At 41.5% G+C, this 14,124-nt stretch overlaps 1 protein-coding gene across 1 annotated transcript; it reads right to left on the bottom strand.

The window, feature by feature from the left end:
- Window positions 1-1,167: 1,167 nt before the first annotated feature.
- Window positions 1,168-12,901, bottom strand: LOC147329817 (putative peptidyl-tRNA hydrolase 2). The gene is made up of 7 exons (XM_086291162.1): window positions 12,690-12,901; window positions 5,057-5,169; window positions 4,312-4,383; window positions 4,129-4,203; window positions 2,847-2,944; window positions 2,555-2,669; window positions 1,168-2,364 (listed from the first exon to the last, which is right to left on the bottom strand). Exons 2-7 carry the CDS (start codon window positions 5,162-5,164, stop codon window positions 2,278-2,280), a joined length of 555 nt encoding a protein of 184 aa, XP_086147288.1. The 5' UTR covers window positions 5,165-5,169; window positions 12,690-12,901; the 3' UTR covers window positions 1,168-2,277.
- Window positions 12,902-14,124: the final 1,223 nt, after the last annotated feature.

Here is a 14,124-nt window from a genome sequence, read left to right as displayed (position 1 = left end):
GTCGTTTTGGTAGCGTCTGCTGAGGGGTTGGACAGGGAACTTGACCAGTACTCCTGGGTTGCATCCACTTATTACTGGTCCCTCCTACTTCTGTCCCGCTGCCGAAACCAGTATTTTCCTACACTTGTACAGAAAAAAGTGGCCGTCACAACGAAAACAACGCTAGCCGTTGCTCAATAAATCCACTCCCGGGAGTTATATCCGAAAATGAGCACCTTCTTTTTCTGTGATTTTAGCATTTATACAGAAGAACACTGAGACGCAGCCGAAGTATAACATTGTCGCCCAGCCTACTGCACACATTGGATATACAAAATCATCTAAGGGGATACATTTTCAAAAGATACAAGTACACGACGGATAATTTTGCCACATTTATAATCAAACTAGTCACGATGACGCCATTGGTTTGTTATCGTGTCATGAGACTCAGGAGCGACTTTGGATTGGCTACGATGATAAATGCCAACGTCATTTGTTGCAGGGTCTGATGAACGACGAGATTAGACAGCAAGAATAACACAATTTGTACATTGTACTTTGGGGCTTCTATAATAAAGTTAGCTCTTAGATACTCAGATAACAGAATCGAGAAAAACAATCGACGTCAAAAGGATTTGACAGTTCTATTTTGGTTATATTTGACTGATTAGAGCAGTATACCACGCCCAGAAGTGCTTTAGAGGTACAACTTTGGGCTAAACTGGACATAAGAACTATGTTTTGTTCAAATACATCTGAAGGGTTAAAGTAAACATCAAAGCCAGGGTTCCAAATTAGTATCAATCTACCTAAATACACAAATGTGTTTATGGTGAACAGGTACGTAGCACAGTTGCAGTGTTTGATGTTTATCTGATTACTTGAGATAACATTCACATATCCCTCTTTGAACACTGAAATCGTTTTTAAAAAGCAGGTCTTGAGCTTATTAACAGATGGAAAACGACCAAGTTTCCCAGCCGTACTGTGTTGGCAGGCTGTGGCCATACTTAACAGTACTGCCGTGAAAAAGCAGTGTCATGTGGCCCAGTCCAAACTATGCACTGCAACACTGCTGTGTTCAACCCTCCCCCACTGCCACAGCTTCAGTAAATCTTTCATCTGCTCACTGTCTCTGCGTGAGGTTCTGTAATGTGAAAACACAATGCACACCTTGTTACTTCATTTGGAGGTTGTCGTTGTTTTTTTAATTGTCCTTATAATCTGAAGCACTTACACAAATCCATTTATAAGACAGGTGTTATCAAAGTGTGGACACATTACTAAAAATGACATAACCATAGGATCACAAGTCTGTTCAATAAATATTAATACTGCATGCATGACACTACTTGCCCCCTCTATGATTGTTGTTACACAAGATCCTAAGTAATAAGCTCAGAACGGAACAGAAGGGACTTGCTCAAGATATATATATATTTTAGTGACAACATGGAAACATGACAGCTCACAATTTTGTGTATTGATATTAATGTGCAGAAACTTATTACATGACAATTTGGCTTCACAGAACTTCTATCATCAAACTCAAACAAGAAAATCCAAACCTAACTTTTTACCTCCTTTGCAAGAAGAAAAAAACAAAACATCAATGTCTAGTAACTGTGCATACTGTTTATGATGGCACACCACAGGTTCTAAGAATATGGCCCTAACAAGCAGGTGTATATAAAATATAGTTGTTTATCAATAAGTGGTTTTAGTGACTCTCTAGATCAGGGATCTTTGTGAGAAGTTGCATATAGACACAAAATCATTACATCATCAAAAAGAGTGTTCACATATTAGATAATAGATCACCCTCACTGAGGAACAGTGACTCGCCAGAAGTACTACATCTGATTAAGCTTTAACTTTAATGACATAAATGTGTGTGTCTGCATTAAAAGGCCCTTTGAATAAGCATATTTACAATATCGGCTAACCAGGAAATACACTGAAAGTGGCCAGATTAAGCATGTGTATACTGACTCTACTCTCTACTGAGACTATTCTTAGCAGGTTACAGGGGGGGGGTACACTTTTTTTCCTACTGTCTTTGTCCTATTCTTCAGTGAGGAACCAGTCTCTCTTCCTCTTGCTTTCTACTAAGCAGCTTATACAGAGAACAGAAAGGGAAACAAATGGCAGAGTGTTTGTTTTCTGGTGGGGAGGAACATGTTTCAGGGAGAGTCAAGTCCAAGACTCTCCCTACTGCTGGGAAATGCTGTCCTCTGCTGGCATCGTTGTGACACTGCAGAGCCATGCCTCTCCCGAGCTGTAGCTAGGAGCGGTTTAGAGCAGCTTCAGACTGCCAGTGACATTATTCACCATCTCTTCTTCCCCCATGATTGCCAGGACAGTGCGGGACCCAGACTCCACCTTCCAAAGACCAGAAGGGTTGGTTTAGAGCTCAGCTTTACACATCTTCATGCCAAGCCACTGTACAATACTGACAAAAACTGACTTTGTTTTTAAACCACAACTATTACTACTGATAATGTAACAATATGTTTGGAATGTCTACTTGCACCACCACAGATATTTGGATACAAGATAAAAATTCTTTTACCTGGGTAAGTCCCGCATCTTGGACAAGATATGTGGGCAGACTGAGGCTCATGGCCAGGGCTTGCAGTTCCAGCAGATGAGCCACATTGGTGCCCTGGACCACCACCTTCTTGGCCCTGTATCAGCAACATGAACATGTTTTTTTTTCCCTCTGATTGTCAATGTAGATAGCAATCTGGAGCACTATTCTGACACAGGAGGACTTTTAATGAACACAGAAATGCTGAAAAATATTTAAGAAGAGCTCCAAAATAAAGCATCAGGTCTTCTAGAAAATAATACTGTGGTCTTACCCACTGTGGTCCCACCTCCAGGCCATCTCCCTCCAGCTGTTCTTCTCTTGTAGAGCCTGGTACAAGCCCACAGCAGCATGACCAACCTGAGCAGCCACCTGCACACAAACAGTGTCGAGTTCAATCAATTCAGTGTTACATTTCTCACAAACTTAACATAAAATGACAAAAAACAAAAAAAGCAACAACACTCTGTTTACAGTACCACAACATTAAATCTTATGTAACTTCAGCTGTCTCATGAGCTGACATGTGGAGAAGAAAAAGTACCTCAGCTGTAAGCGACAGCAGTATGTCGCAGCTCAATGACTCCCACTTTAACTCAAAATGAGACAAAAAAATATATACTTTTTTTTTAGTGCAAAAACCAACAATGGATGAGTGATTCAGATGCGTGCAAGCAGACGTGCCAAGAAGCCAGCTGCAGGTCTTTTGGAATTTTCCTTCCCCTTGTTTTTCCTCTTCCTATGGAAGGAAAGCTGTAAACCCTAATTTCATTCCCTTGTTTTCTTTGGTTTAGTAGCAGCTGTTAAAAATACAACATTTGTAATGACCACTCTTGAGTGCCTCCAATGTACATCACTGACCTCAAAGTGCATTGTTCATGCAAAGTAACGATGGCTTCATTTGTCAGAAGAAGAAGAAGAAAGTGTACTTTATTGGTCCCCGTGGGGAAAATCCCTCTCTGCATTTAACCCATTCACTCAGTGAAGCAGTGGGCAGCCACTGGGCGCCCGGGGAGCAGTGTGTAGGGACGGTACCTTGCTCAGGGGTACCTCAGGGTAGCTGTTCAGTGGATTCAAACCCCCGACCTTCCAATCATGGGGCCACCACTCTACCTACTGAGCTATCCCTGCCCAGAATATGTGACAAAGACCAAAGAACTGATTTTGGATGTTAGGACGACCAGGAAACCTGTGGCCTCTGTTTCAATCCAGGGAGTGACAGCACGCAGTGCAACAGTTACACTCTTTTGCATATCCTCTAAGTAAAACTAACTAATAAGGTTTTACAGTTTAGTGTAAAATTTCAATCATATATATGTAATCTCTGTAATATTCTAGATATTTGTAATTGAGCTATTTGTATATATTAAAGCTATTTGTTATATTTTGTAACTTTGTAATATATTCTTCCGTTTTATTTAATTCAGTCTGTTACTGTCCTTATCGTCTGGGCACAACTCACAACTCTCTCTCTCACACACACACACACACACACACACACACACACACACACACACACACACACACAGCTGAAAAAATGGTCCCATTGAACTAACCTTCCCAATGCCCATGGCAAGGTCCATATTCACCACAAACACCATCTTGTAAATGAGGTCATCATCACCCTCCTCCTAAATAGCAGACACACAAAGAGACACTGAGATTTGGCTTTGGATAAACTCCACAAGGTCCAATGTACCAAGGTGTACCTGCAGGGATTAAGGCTAGCTTATGGGCACCTCATTCTCCAGCTTGTTGAAGTAGTACATGGCCGCTTCCTCGGCAGACACATTCCGAGTATGCAAGAGTGCCTACAGTGAAGACAGACAAGGGAGAGGGACAGAAAACAAAACCGTGAAGTAAAAGTAGACTTTATTTTGGTAGCCAAGAAAATTTATAGAAATAATTGTCATCTTTTGCAGTTAGTTTCCTCATTGATTAGATATTATTAGGAATTATTTCCGCATATCTAATTATTGGTGAGTCCTTTTTGTTTTAGTTGAGACTGCAGAGCTGTATCCTCGATCAGTCCTTGAAGAAACTGTTCCTGAGGACAAAATAAATCAATATTCCAAACACTGTAATGTTATTTGGAGCAATGAAGTTGCTATTGTGACTCATTACGATTTAGACAAAGTCAAAGTTAGCTTTATTGTCAAAAACCATATGTACAGATCAAACAGGAATTTTGAAATTAAAATGCTCCCATGACCCTCAGTGTACACTAAAACAAAATAAAGATAAAAACATAAAAATAAAATAGGAGTCTTATGTACAATACATTGAGATTTAGAACAGACATTGGTAGACACATACACACACTGTGCAAGTATGCTTTACGATTTCCAGTGTTTGTGACACAGCTGTGAGAAACATTCCTAAATTCAGACAAACATTATTTGACACAGTAAGTACCATCAACTTTTAAAGAAATGTGATGCTGTCACAGGATATAAGGTGCACACTGAGGTTATACAGCCCCACCTGTTTGGCCGCCTCCTCTGGGATGTCCAGCTCTCTGAGCTGCTGCAGAAACACTGGGTTGACATCCTGAGAACCTGAGTCTGGGCCTGATTGCTCCGATGGCTCCATTATAGCTGCAAAAAGAGAAGCCGCGATACTGAACAACCTCCACAGAACGAACTAGGGCTGAACGATTATGGAAAAGAATCAAATTGCGATTTTTTTGCCCCAATATTGCGATGCGATTATTTTTTAAGGTCTTTGTCTTCTGTATTATTAAACAAAGACAAGCAATACATCATATAGTATGGCCAATACTATATTACATTAATTTTAAACTGTTCTTTCCTGGAAGACAGACCTCTGTTATGATGACATGAGGTGATGCATGAATTGATGACTGACATTGTTATTTAACTTCTTCAATCACAACAGTATATTTTAACATACACAATAGTTTATTTTTAGCTTACAAACATCTGAGCATAAAGTGCTGACAAGGAACCCTGGTGTAAACATTAAAATGAAAGTCAGTGCAATGTGCAGATTGCAGAAATATACATAAACAAAATCAGTGGCTTTACCACACTCAGTTTTTCGACATCTGTGAACTACTAGACAGTCATTAAATTAAAAAATAATATTAAATAAATAAAACTAATAAATAAAAAATACACACATCTTACTGATCTCTGCAGTCAGTAACATTACACATAAAGTCCAAACATAATAGCAATTGTATAAACAACACACAAACACGCCTTTAAATTAAAACTGGCTGAACATCTTGATTATCTGCAGTAAGTAACAGCAACACAGCACAAACTAAAGTGCACAATGAGTATGGCTCAGCTAGCCATAATCATCCTAGCTCACAGGTTTTTTGCTAGGAAGACCAGCATACAGTGGGGCAAAAAAGTATTTAGTCAGCCACCGATTGTGCAAGTTCCCCCACCTAAAATGATGACAGAGGTCAGTAATTTGCACCAGAGGTACACTTCAACTGTGAGAGACAGAATGTGAAAAAAAAAAATCCATGAATCCACATGGTAGGATTTGTAAAGAATTTATTCGTAAATCAGGGTGGAAAATAAGTATTTGGTCAATAACAAAAATACAACTCAATACTTTGTAACATAACCTTTGTTGGCAATAACAGAGGTCAAACGTTTACTATAGGTCTTTAGCAGGTTTGCACACACAGTAGCTGGTATTTTGGCCCATTCCTCCATGCAGATCTTCTCGAGAGCAGTGATGTTTTGGGGCTGTCGCCGAGCAACACGGACTTTCAACTCCCGCCACAGATTTTCTATGGGGTTGAGGTCTGGAGACTGGCTAGGCCACTCCAGGACTTTCAAATGCTTCTTACGGAGCCACTCCTTTGTTGCCCGGGCGGTGTGTTTTGGATCATTGTCATGTTGGAAGACCCAGCCTCGTTTCATCTTCAAAGTTCTCACTGATGGAAGGAGGTTTTGGCTCAAAATCTCACGATACATGGCCCCATTCATTCTGTCCTTAACACGGATCAGTCGTCCTGTCCCCTTGGCAGAAAAACAGCCCCATAGCATGATGTTTCCACCCCCATGCTTCACAGTAGTGTTCTTGGGATGCAACTCAGTATTCTTCTTCCTCCAAACACGACGAGTTGAGTTTATACCACAAAGTTCTACTTTGGTTTCATCTGACCACATGACATTCTCCCAATCCTCTGCTGTATCATCCATGTGCTCTCTGGCAAACTTCAGACGGGCCTGGACATGCACTGGCTTCAGCAGCGGAACACGTCTGGCACTGCGGGATTTGATTCCCTGCCGTTGTAGTGTGTTACTGATGGTGACCTTTGTTACTTTGGTCCCAGCTCTCTGCAGGTCATTCACCAGGTCCCCCCGTGTGGTTCTGGGATCTTTGCTCACCGTTCTCATGATCATTTTGACCCCACGGGATGAGATCTTGCGTGGAGCCCCAGATCGAGGGAGATTATCAGTGGTCTTGTATGTCTTCCATTTTCTGATGATTGCTCCCACAGTTGATTTTTTCACACCAAGCTGCTTGCCTATTGTAGATTCACTCTTCCCAGTCTGGTGCAGGTCTACAATACTTTTCCTGGTGTCCTTCGAAAGCTCTTTGGTCTTGGCCATGGCGGAGTTTGGAGTCTGACTGTTTGAGGCTGTGGACAGGTGTCTTTTATACAGATGATGAGTTCAAACAGGTGCCATTCATACAGGTAACGAGTGGGGGACAGAAAAGCGTCTTACAGAAGACATTACAGGTCTGTGAGAGCCAGAGATTTTCCTTGTTTGAGGTGACCAAATACTTATTTTCCACCCTAATTTACGAATAAATTCTTTACAAATCCTACCATGTGAATTCATGGATTTTTTTTTCACATTCTGTCTCTCACAGTTGAAGTGTACCTCTGGTGCAAATTACTGACCTCTGTCATCATTTTGAGTGGGGGAACTTGCACAATCGGTGGCTGACTAAATACTTTTTTGCCCCACTGTATCTACTTTTGCTGGCTTTAAGGATGAGCGAGTGCAGGTCACTATATTCCCTCCAGTGCTGAACAGACGCTCTGAGGGGGCACTTGTGGCCGGCACACACAGATATTTGCGGGCCATCTTGCACAGTCGTGGAAAGTGAATGTTGTGCACCTTCCACCAGGCTAAGGGATCATCCTCTCCGTCAATGACAGGGGTCAACAGGTAACTATTCAACTCTGCCTCCACGACATCTTCAAGTGGCAGAGGCAAAGCTGAAGAGGCCGCACTGGTCCTCAGACGGTCGGGTAGGCCGGAAGTAAACGGCCGTGAAATTGGACGGTCTAGCCTTCTGATTAGCGTCACCGCTGTCTCGGTGGAGTTTAATAAACTCGGCCGTCTGCCTCTTGCTATCTAAAATATAACCAGACACTGGCGTAAATTCTCGACTGTCTCATACTTCTGTTTAATAAGTTTTCTGTTTGACGTTTAGTCAGCTGTGTGAAAACCAAGGAGGAACCCACCCGGGGGATTAATAAAGTTTTATTTTATCTAATCTAATAACTTTAATCTCAGCCAAACCGATTTACTCACGAACAAACAAAACACTGAAAAAAAGCCCAACAATAACATTTTTAGGTTGTCTAAGTGACTTATATATTACGTTTAACCCGAGCAGCGAAAGTCCGCGGTGATCTGAAAATGATGTGCCGGGAGTTGTGCCGTTCTCGGCCGCATCAGTAACCCTCGAGCTCCCGGCTAGCTGTCGAGCTGGTGGGTAGCAGACGCCTCCGAAAACGTCGAAGCACTTTTGCAAATATGCGATATCTTGATAAACCGAGCAGATATTTGATGTTTACACAACTACTTTCTCGCCTGAAAATATGTTAAAAGTTTATTTTGTGACCCAGAAAGATTAGTATGAGTAATTTTAAAACTTAGTAGCGGCCGCCATTGTTGGAAACTGGAGTTTGGCTGGGCCGCGCTATGAATTCTGGAATATGGTAGGCCACGAAGGACACACCCGACCCATCCTTCAAATTCGGGGAAAAGGAGGACGCATTTGTCGGCTACATTCGGAGGAGTCTACGAATTTGGACAGCCTTCGGCGCGTCGCTGTGACGTAATCGGTCTACAAATGCGGCCTCAGGAGGATGCAGCCCATGAATTTGGACATGTCCAGAGTATAATCGCAGCCTTTGCGGTTAGAAAATTGCACTTGATCATGTCGCGATATTATCGCAAATGCGATATATTGTTCAGCCCTAGAACGAACCCTGTTGAATTAACCCTCATAATGTCCTCCCGATTTACATACAACTGTGGTCCTCAGGGGTCAAAAATGTCCCCACTTCATTTGACTGTTTTTTTAAAGTATAAAGTATAAATTGTCAATCAATTCAGTGTTACATCTTAGTTTAACTTAAGACCAACACATTAACACAAAATTTACCCAACATTATACATTTTAGGGCCACCAGACCTTGTTTACAAAAAATACACCCTGTTTTTTAGCAAAAACAAATTGAGAAAATTAAATATTTAATTGTTTAGATAATTTTGACTGACTAACTACAGAGTGCTGTATGTTGAACTTTAGTGAGAATTTTTTTTTTTTAACCATTTAAATTTTTTAAATGGCAGCACATAATCACACTTGTGGTCCTCAGGGGTCAAAAATGTCCCCACTTCATTTGACTGTTTTTTAAAGTATAAAGTATAAATTGTCAATCAATTCAGTGTTACATCTTAGTTTTACTTAAGGCCAACACATTATGACAAAATTTCACCATAATTTTGCAATTTTAGGCCACCAGACCCCATTTATATAAAGTATACTCTGTTTTTGAGTAAAAATAACATGAAACATCAAAATAATTTGAATTTATATAGTTTTCAGTACTTGACTTATCACAGAGTAGTATATATCAGAATTTAGTGAGGGTGTTGGTTTTAAATCATTTGAATTTTTTTAATGGCAGCACATAATCACACCTGTGGTCCTCAGGGGTCAAAAATGTCCCCATCTGGTTCAACTTTGTATAAGGCATAAAGTATCACCCACCTCTCTGTTGCAATTTATATATTCAACTTTATTTGAACTCATTACCTGACATATAAAACATGCCAACATTCATTTCCAAAACATTTAACTTTTCAAAAGTAACTTTTCATAATACAGTAGTCTGAATGTGCCCTCAGTTGCATGCATGGCACACAGTTATGGTGTGAGTTTTACAGATGTACGCATTGCATTTTTGGCAGATTTTTGATGCTTTGCGACTAATCTTGCTGGGGCAGAACTTGCACCTTTTTCTTTTGGGTGATGGGCCAGTAGGGGCAGCTGGGTGAGGAAGTTCTGCTGCAGAGGTAGAGCTGGAGCAGAACTGCTGGTTCTCCCTAACGAATCTGGCAGTTTCTGGTGTGCGGGGAATAACCTGTCAAGTCAAGTCAAACTTTATTATAACAAGTCATAGTACAATTACAAATAGTTCAAATTCTGAGATCACTGTAGAATAAAGAGTAGCAGAAATGCAGCTTAGTGCTAACCTTCCGTCGCTGGATGTAAGGTATCACCAGTTGCTGCCCAAGCTCCTCCATAAAGAGTCTCCTCTTGTTGCACTTCCCTTGATTCCAGGCTGGATTGATCTCTGACCACAAGACAAACGAGTTGTATACAGACACGTCGAGAATGTTGTAGAAAACAACGAGGGGCCAACTGGCTGTCTTTCTTTTGCATGTGTACACACTCGTAGCCTGAAACAAAAGAAACAAACCAAAAACTATTCAGATATGTAAGTTTCTTTTCCTACACCCAAATTCAGTGCATTATCCTTTCCATCTATGATATGACAAATATTATAAATAATAAATGTGCAATACCTTGTCGAGGTTATCGACACCCCCCTTGTTGCGATTGTAATCTTCGATGATTTTTGGCCTTTTGTCATCCCTGGTGCTCAAAACAGCATCCCGATGCAGAGTGCTCATCAGAAGAACATTTTTCTGTTTTCTGGGGTGGTAGGACACCAAAGCATGGGTCTCGGTGAAGGCAAACTTTGATGAGAACTGAGCCCTGTTCATTTTTGACACCAGCGCAGGGGGCAGTTCGGGCTTATTCCTCCGTACTGTTCCCACCATGTACAGTTTTCTTCTCAGTAGTTGCAGGCCAAGGTCATATGATGTGAAGAAGTTGTCACAGGTTATTGTTTTCCCCTGGAGACCTTCTGTCATCTCAAGAACAACTCGCTTGCCCTGATTTTTTTCTGACTGTGCACCAGCAGGTTTGCCAGTGTATACTTGCATGTTCCATGCATAGCTAGACCTGGCATCACATGCTGCCCATATTTTTATGCCATACTTTCCTGGTTTGCATGAAATGTACTGTTTAAATGGACAGCGACCTCTGAAGGGCACTAGACGCTCATCCACAGTGACATCAGTGCCTGGATTATACATCATTGGCAGAAGAGACACCCACTTGTTCCATACATCCCGAATGGGAGCAAGTTTGTCTCGTGCACGCCGATCTCCTCTTGTGTCTTTATCATCAAAACGAATAATTCTTGAGATTTTCTGAAACACCTTCAGTGTCATGGTAGCACGAAAAAATGTCCTACCAGACTCAGCATGCCATAAACTAGCTGTAGGTTCCTTATTGGAGCGGTACACACCAGCGAGAATCAACATACCTACATATGCCTGCAGGTCGATTGGATCCATCTTCCTCCACTTGTTGCCATACACACGACGCCCCTCCTTGTTTGTCATGTTCAGTATCACCTCTTCAATAGACTTGGGCAGAAACAGGGCAAAAGTAGATTTTATGTCATCAATACGAGAAATTGCATATGTGGTTGGACCACAGTGGCTTTTGTCTCTCTCTACTTTCATCATGCGTCGTCTGTCACTGGGAGGAACCGAACACCAGATCAGTTTTTTGTCCTTTGACTGGAAATATTCCTCTGTCTCAGCTGGGTCCTCTGTCTCAGCTGGGTCCTCTTCCACAGATTCTTCCTCATCGGTTGATTCTTTCTCTTCATCAGAAGTGTAGTCTTCCACAGATGATACTTCTTCCATTTCAGGTTCAGATTCTTCCTCATCATATTCATCGTTTTCCATCACTTCATACTGTTCTTCAGTTTCTGCAGCTGGCGATGTGGGGGATTCTTCAGAGAAAGAACTAGCATGTGGTCCATATGCTCGATCTTCATCATTATTTTCCTCCGCGTCTGAAGATGAATCATCCTCATCCTGGTCGTTCTTTTCAACAGCTTGGTTAAAAATTAGCTCACAAGTCTCTTGTGCAGTAAAGAGCTTCTGCCTCTTCATTTTGCTGCTTCTCTCTCCCAGAGTAAAGCAAGAAATGCCCCAAAACTTGTGACAAAAGAGCTTTTTCCCCCGCCTTTTTTTTTTTTGTTTTATTTTATTGTGTGTGTGTGTGTCCCCATACATCAAAGATCAAAGATCAAAGATGTTTTGGAAAGGAGCATGGTGTTTACCCTAATGCACCACTTTATACTGAGGGGTCATTTTTGTCCACGAGGACCACAAGTGTTATAAAATCCAATAAAAACCCTATAGATAAATCAAATTACTTAAAACTTATTGCAATCATGCATAGCATAGCACTGAATAACTTCTGTTATTTTCAGCCCATTTGATGAATAACAAACACATTTTTGATAGCAAAAGATTTCTTTAGAGGACAAAAATTTGGACGGCTGAACCGAATGGCAACAATTAACGTCATGCGGTCTGTCACCTTTAAGAGTTAGGTCTGGTTTGAAAATGAATGAACTGTGATTTGAACATCTTCTATATGGAAGACTAGCGTATTAGGTTAACCCAAGCAGCGCTGTGCAGAACAGCAAAGTAGAATAGACAAGACAAGGGGTGTTAAGCTGTACGCTGATGCAAACTACGTTGCACACCGTTCAGATTAGCAACCCTAGCCTTGCAGCGTGTGATGGAAAAAAATAACCGTATTCGGGATGTTGCAATGTGACAGTAAATATGACTCGAGAGAAATGTTTTATGTGAATATTTTGTGCCAAAGAAATCATGCTAAGATTTCTTTCTACTACTGTCGAATTACAGGGATAGCTAGCTAAAATTAGCACTAGCCGCTAATGCTAACTTTGCTAGCAACCCAGCTAGTTCGCTGGAGTTACCTGTTCCTTGCAGAAAGCTTGACGACAGGAACAAAAATGGTGTCTGCGGTTTCTCAAAGTCTTAAATTTTCCTTGCGATGGAATAATGTCTGTTCGAATAATGAATTACATTACACGAATTCTCATCTAGTACTGCCTTCGGAACTACTCCATTTTGGTCGATTGTGTTGAGGTGGGGGGGTTAATATTTCTTCTGCCGCTTGTTTTTCTTATACTCTTTGGTTTAATGGCGGTTGTCAGACCAGCTCAAGGTACATTAGCGCCACCTACTGAACTGGAGTGTTACTTTGAACTTGACAAAAATAAATAAAAAAAATATTTTTTAAAAAGCTTCTTTCTAATAAATCTATCCTTCTCATAACCAAACCAGTTACCTATAGACCTGCAGCAGTGGCTTTCCAATGAGGTCTTCCAAAGTAAAACGAATCTTCAGCTCCTTGAAAGTTCCTATTATGATAATATACTTTTTCTTTTCTGATCATAGGCCTGACGCTCCAAGTATACATGCTGGAGAGATTTGGGTTGCAGTGCATGCAGAGACCAGTTGGATCCTTGTCTATTAAATACAATGTGTGCTCTACTCTGAAACAGGTATTTATTATTTCTTCCATTCAGATCCTGCCAATTTTTCTGAATATTGGCATATCTCATCAAATACTTAATTGAATATTAGATGTCTTCCTGGGTCATTGATGCTCCAGTGCTCGTGCCATACATTTAGGATCTTACCGTTTATCATCAACTAAAGTCAGTGCTTCCTAAATTCCATTAACATGTAGACTTTGTAACAAGGGGGGAGTCTTACGCTGGATCTTGTTTACACAAATATTCCCAGTGTGTACCGAGCGAAGCCCTGCCCTCGCCTCGGATACTCAGACTACTTGTCTGTTATGCTAATTCTGGCATGTAGACCGCTCATCAGATGCTGCAAATCGGTGCTGAGACGGGTGAGAACCTGGCCTACAGGAGCACTTTCTGCTCTTCAGGACTGTTTTGAGTACACTGACTGGGACGTGTTCAGGGAGGCTGCAACAAATGGCGACCACACCACCTTGGAGGAGTACACATCTGTGACCAGCTACATCAGTAGGTGCATCGATGATGTCAAATGCTGTTCATAGACTTCAGGTCCTCAGCACCTGATTGGAAAATTGAGCCTGCTGGGCCTGAACAGCAGTCCGGATTGGTAACAGCATCTCCAACACCACTACCACACTGAGCACTGGAGCCCCTCAGGGCTGTGTGCTCAGCCCACTGCTCTTCACTCTGCTGACTCATGACTCTGCATAAATGCACAGTTTAATCCACATCATCAAATTTGCCGATGACACGACTGCGGTGGGTCTCACCAGCAAGAACGAAGAGTCAGCATACGGAGAGGAGGTGCAACAGCTAACAGACTGGTGTAGAGTCGACAACCTGTCTTTGAACGTGG

The sequence above is a fragment of the Aulonocara sp. 'chitande type north' Nkhata Bay genome, linkage group LG5 (assembly GCF_057382095.1).
Source record: "Aulonocara sp. 'chitande type north' Nkhata Bay isolate Kocher_YH1m ecotype deep benthic linkage group LG5, A_spYH_male_GT1.1, whole genome shotgun sequence".
Taxonomy (NCBI): domain Eukaryota; kingdom Metazoa; phylum Chordata; class Actinopteri; order Cichliformes; family Cichlidae; genus Aulonocara; species Aulonocara sp. 'chitande type north' Nkhata Bay.
Note: the sequence above shows the minus strand (reverse complement) of the source record. Positions and strands in the feature narration are given on the sequence as shown.

Excerpts from the sequence above, each read along its gene's own strand:
- LOC147329817 (XM_086291162.1), bottom strand. The coding sequence starts at position 5,164 with ATGGAGCCATCGGAGCAATCAGGCCCAGACTCAGGTTCTCAGGATGTC. Across the intron at positions 4,384-5,056 it reads CAGAGGAGGCGGCCAAACAG|GCACTCTTGCATACTCGGAA; the intron begins GTGGGGCTGTAT and ends TCTTCACTGTAG. Across the intron at positions 2,945-4,128 it reads TTGCCATGGGCATTGGGAAG|GTGGCTGCTCAGGTTGGTCA; the intron begins GTTAGTTCAATG and ends GTTTGTGTGCAG.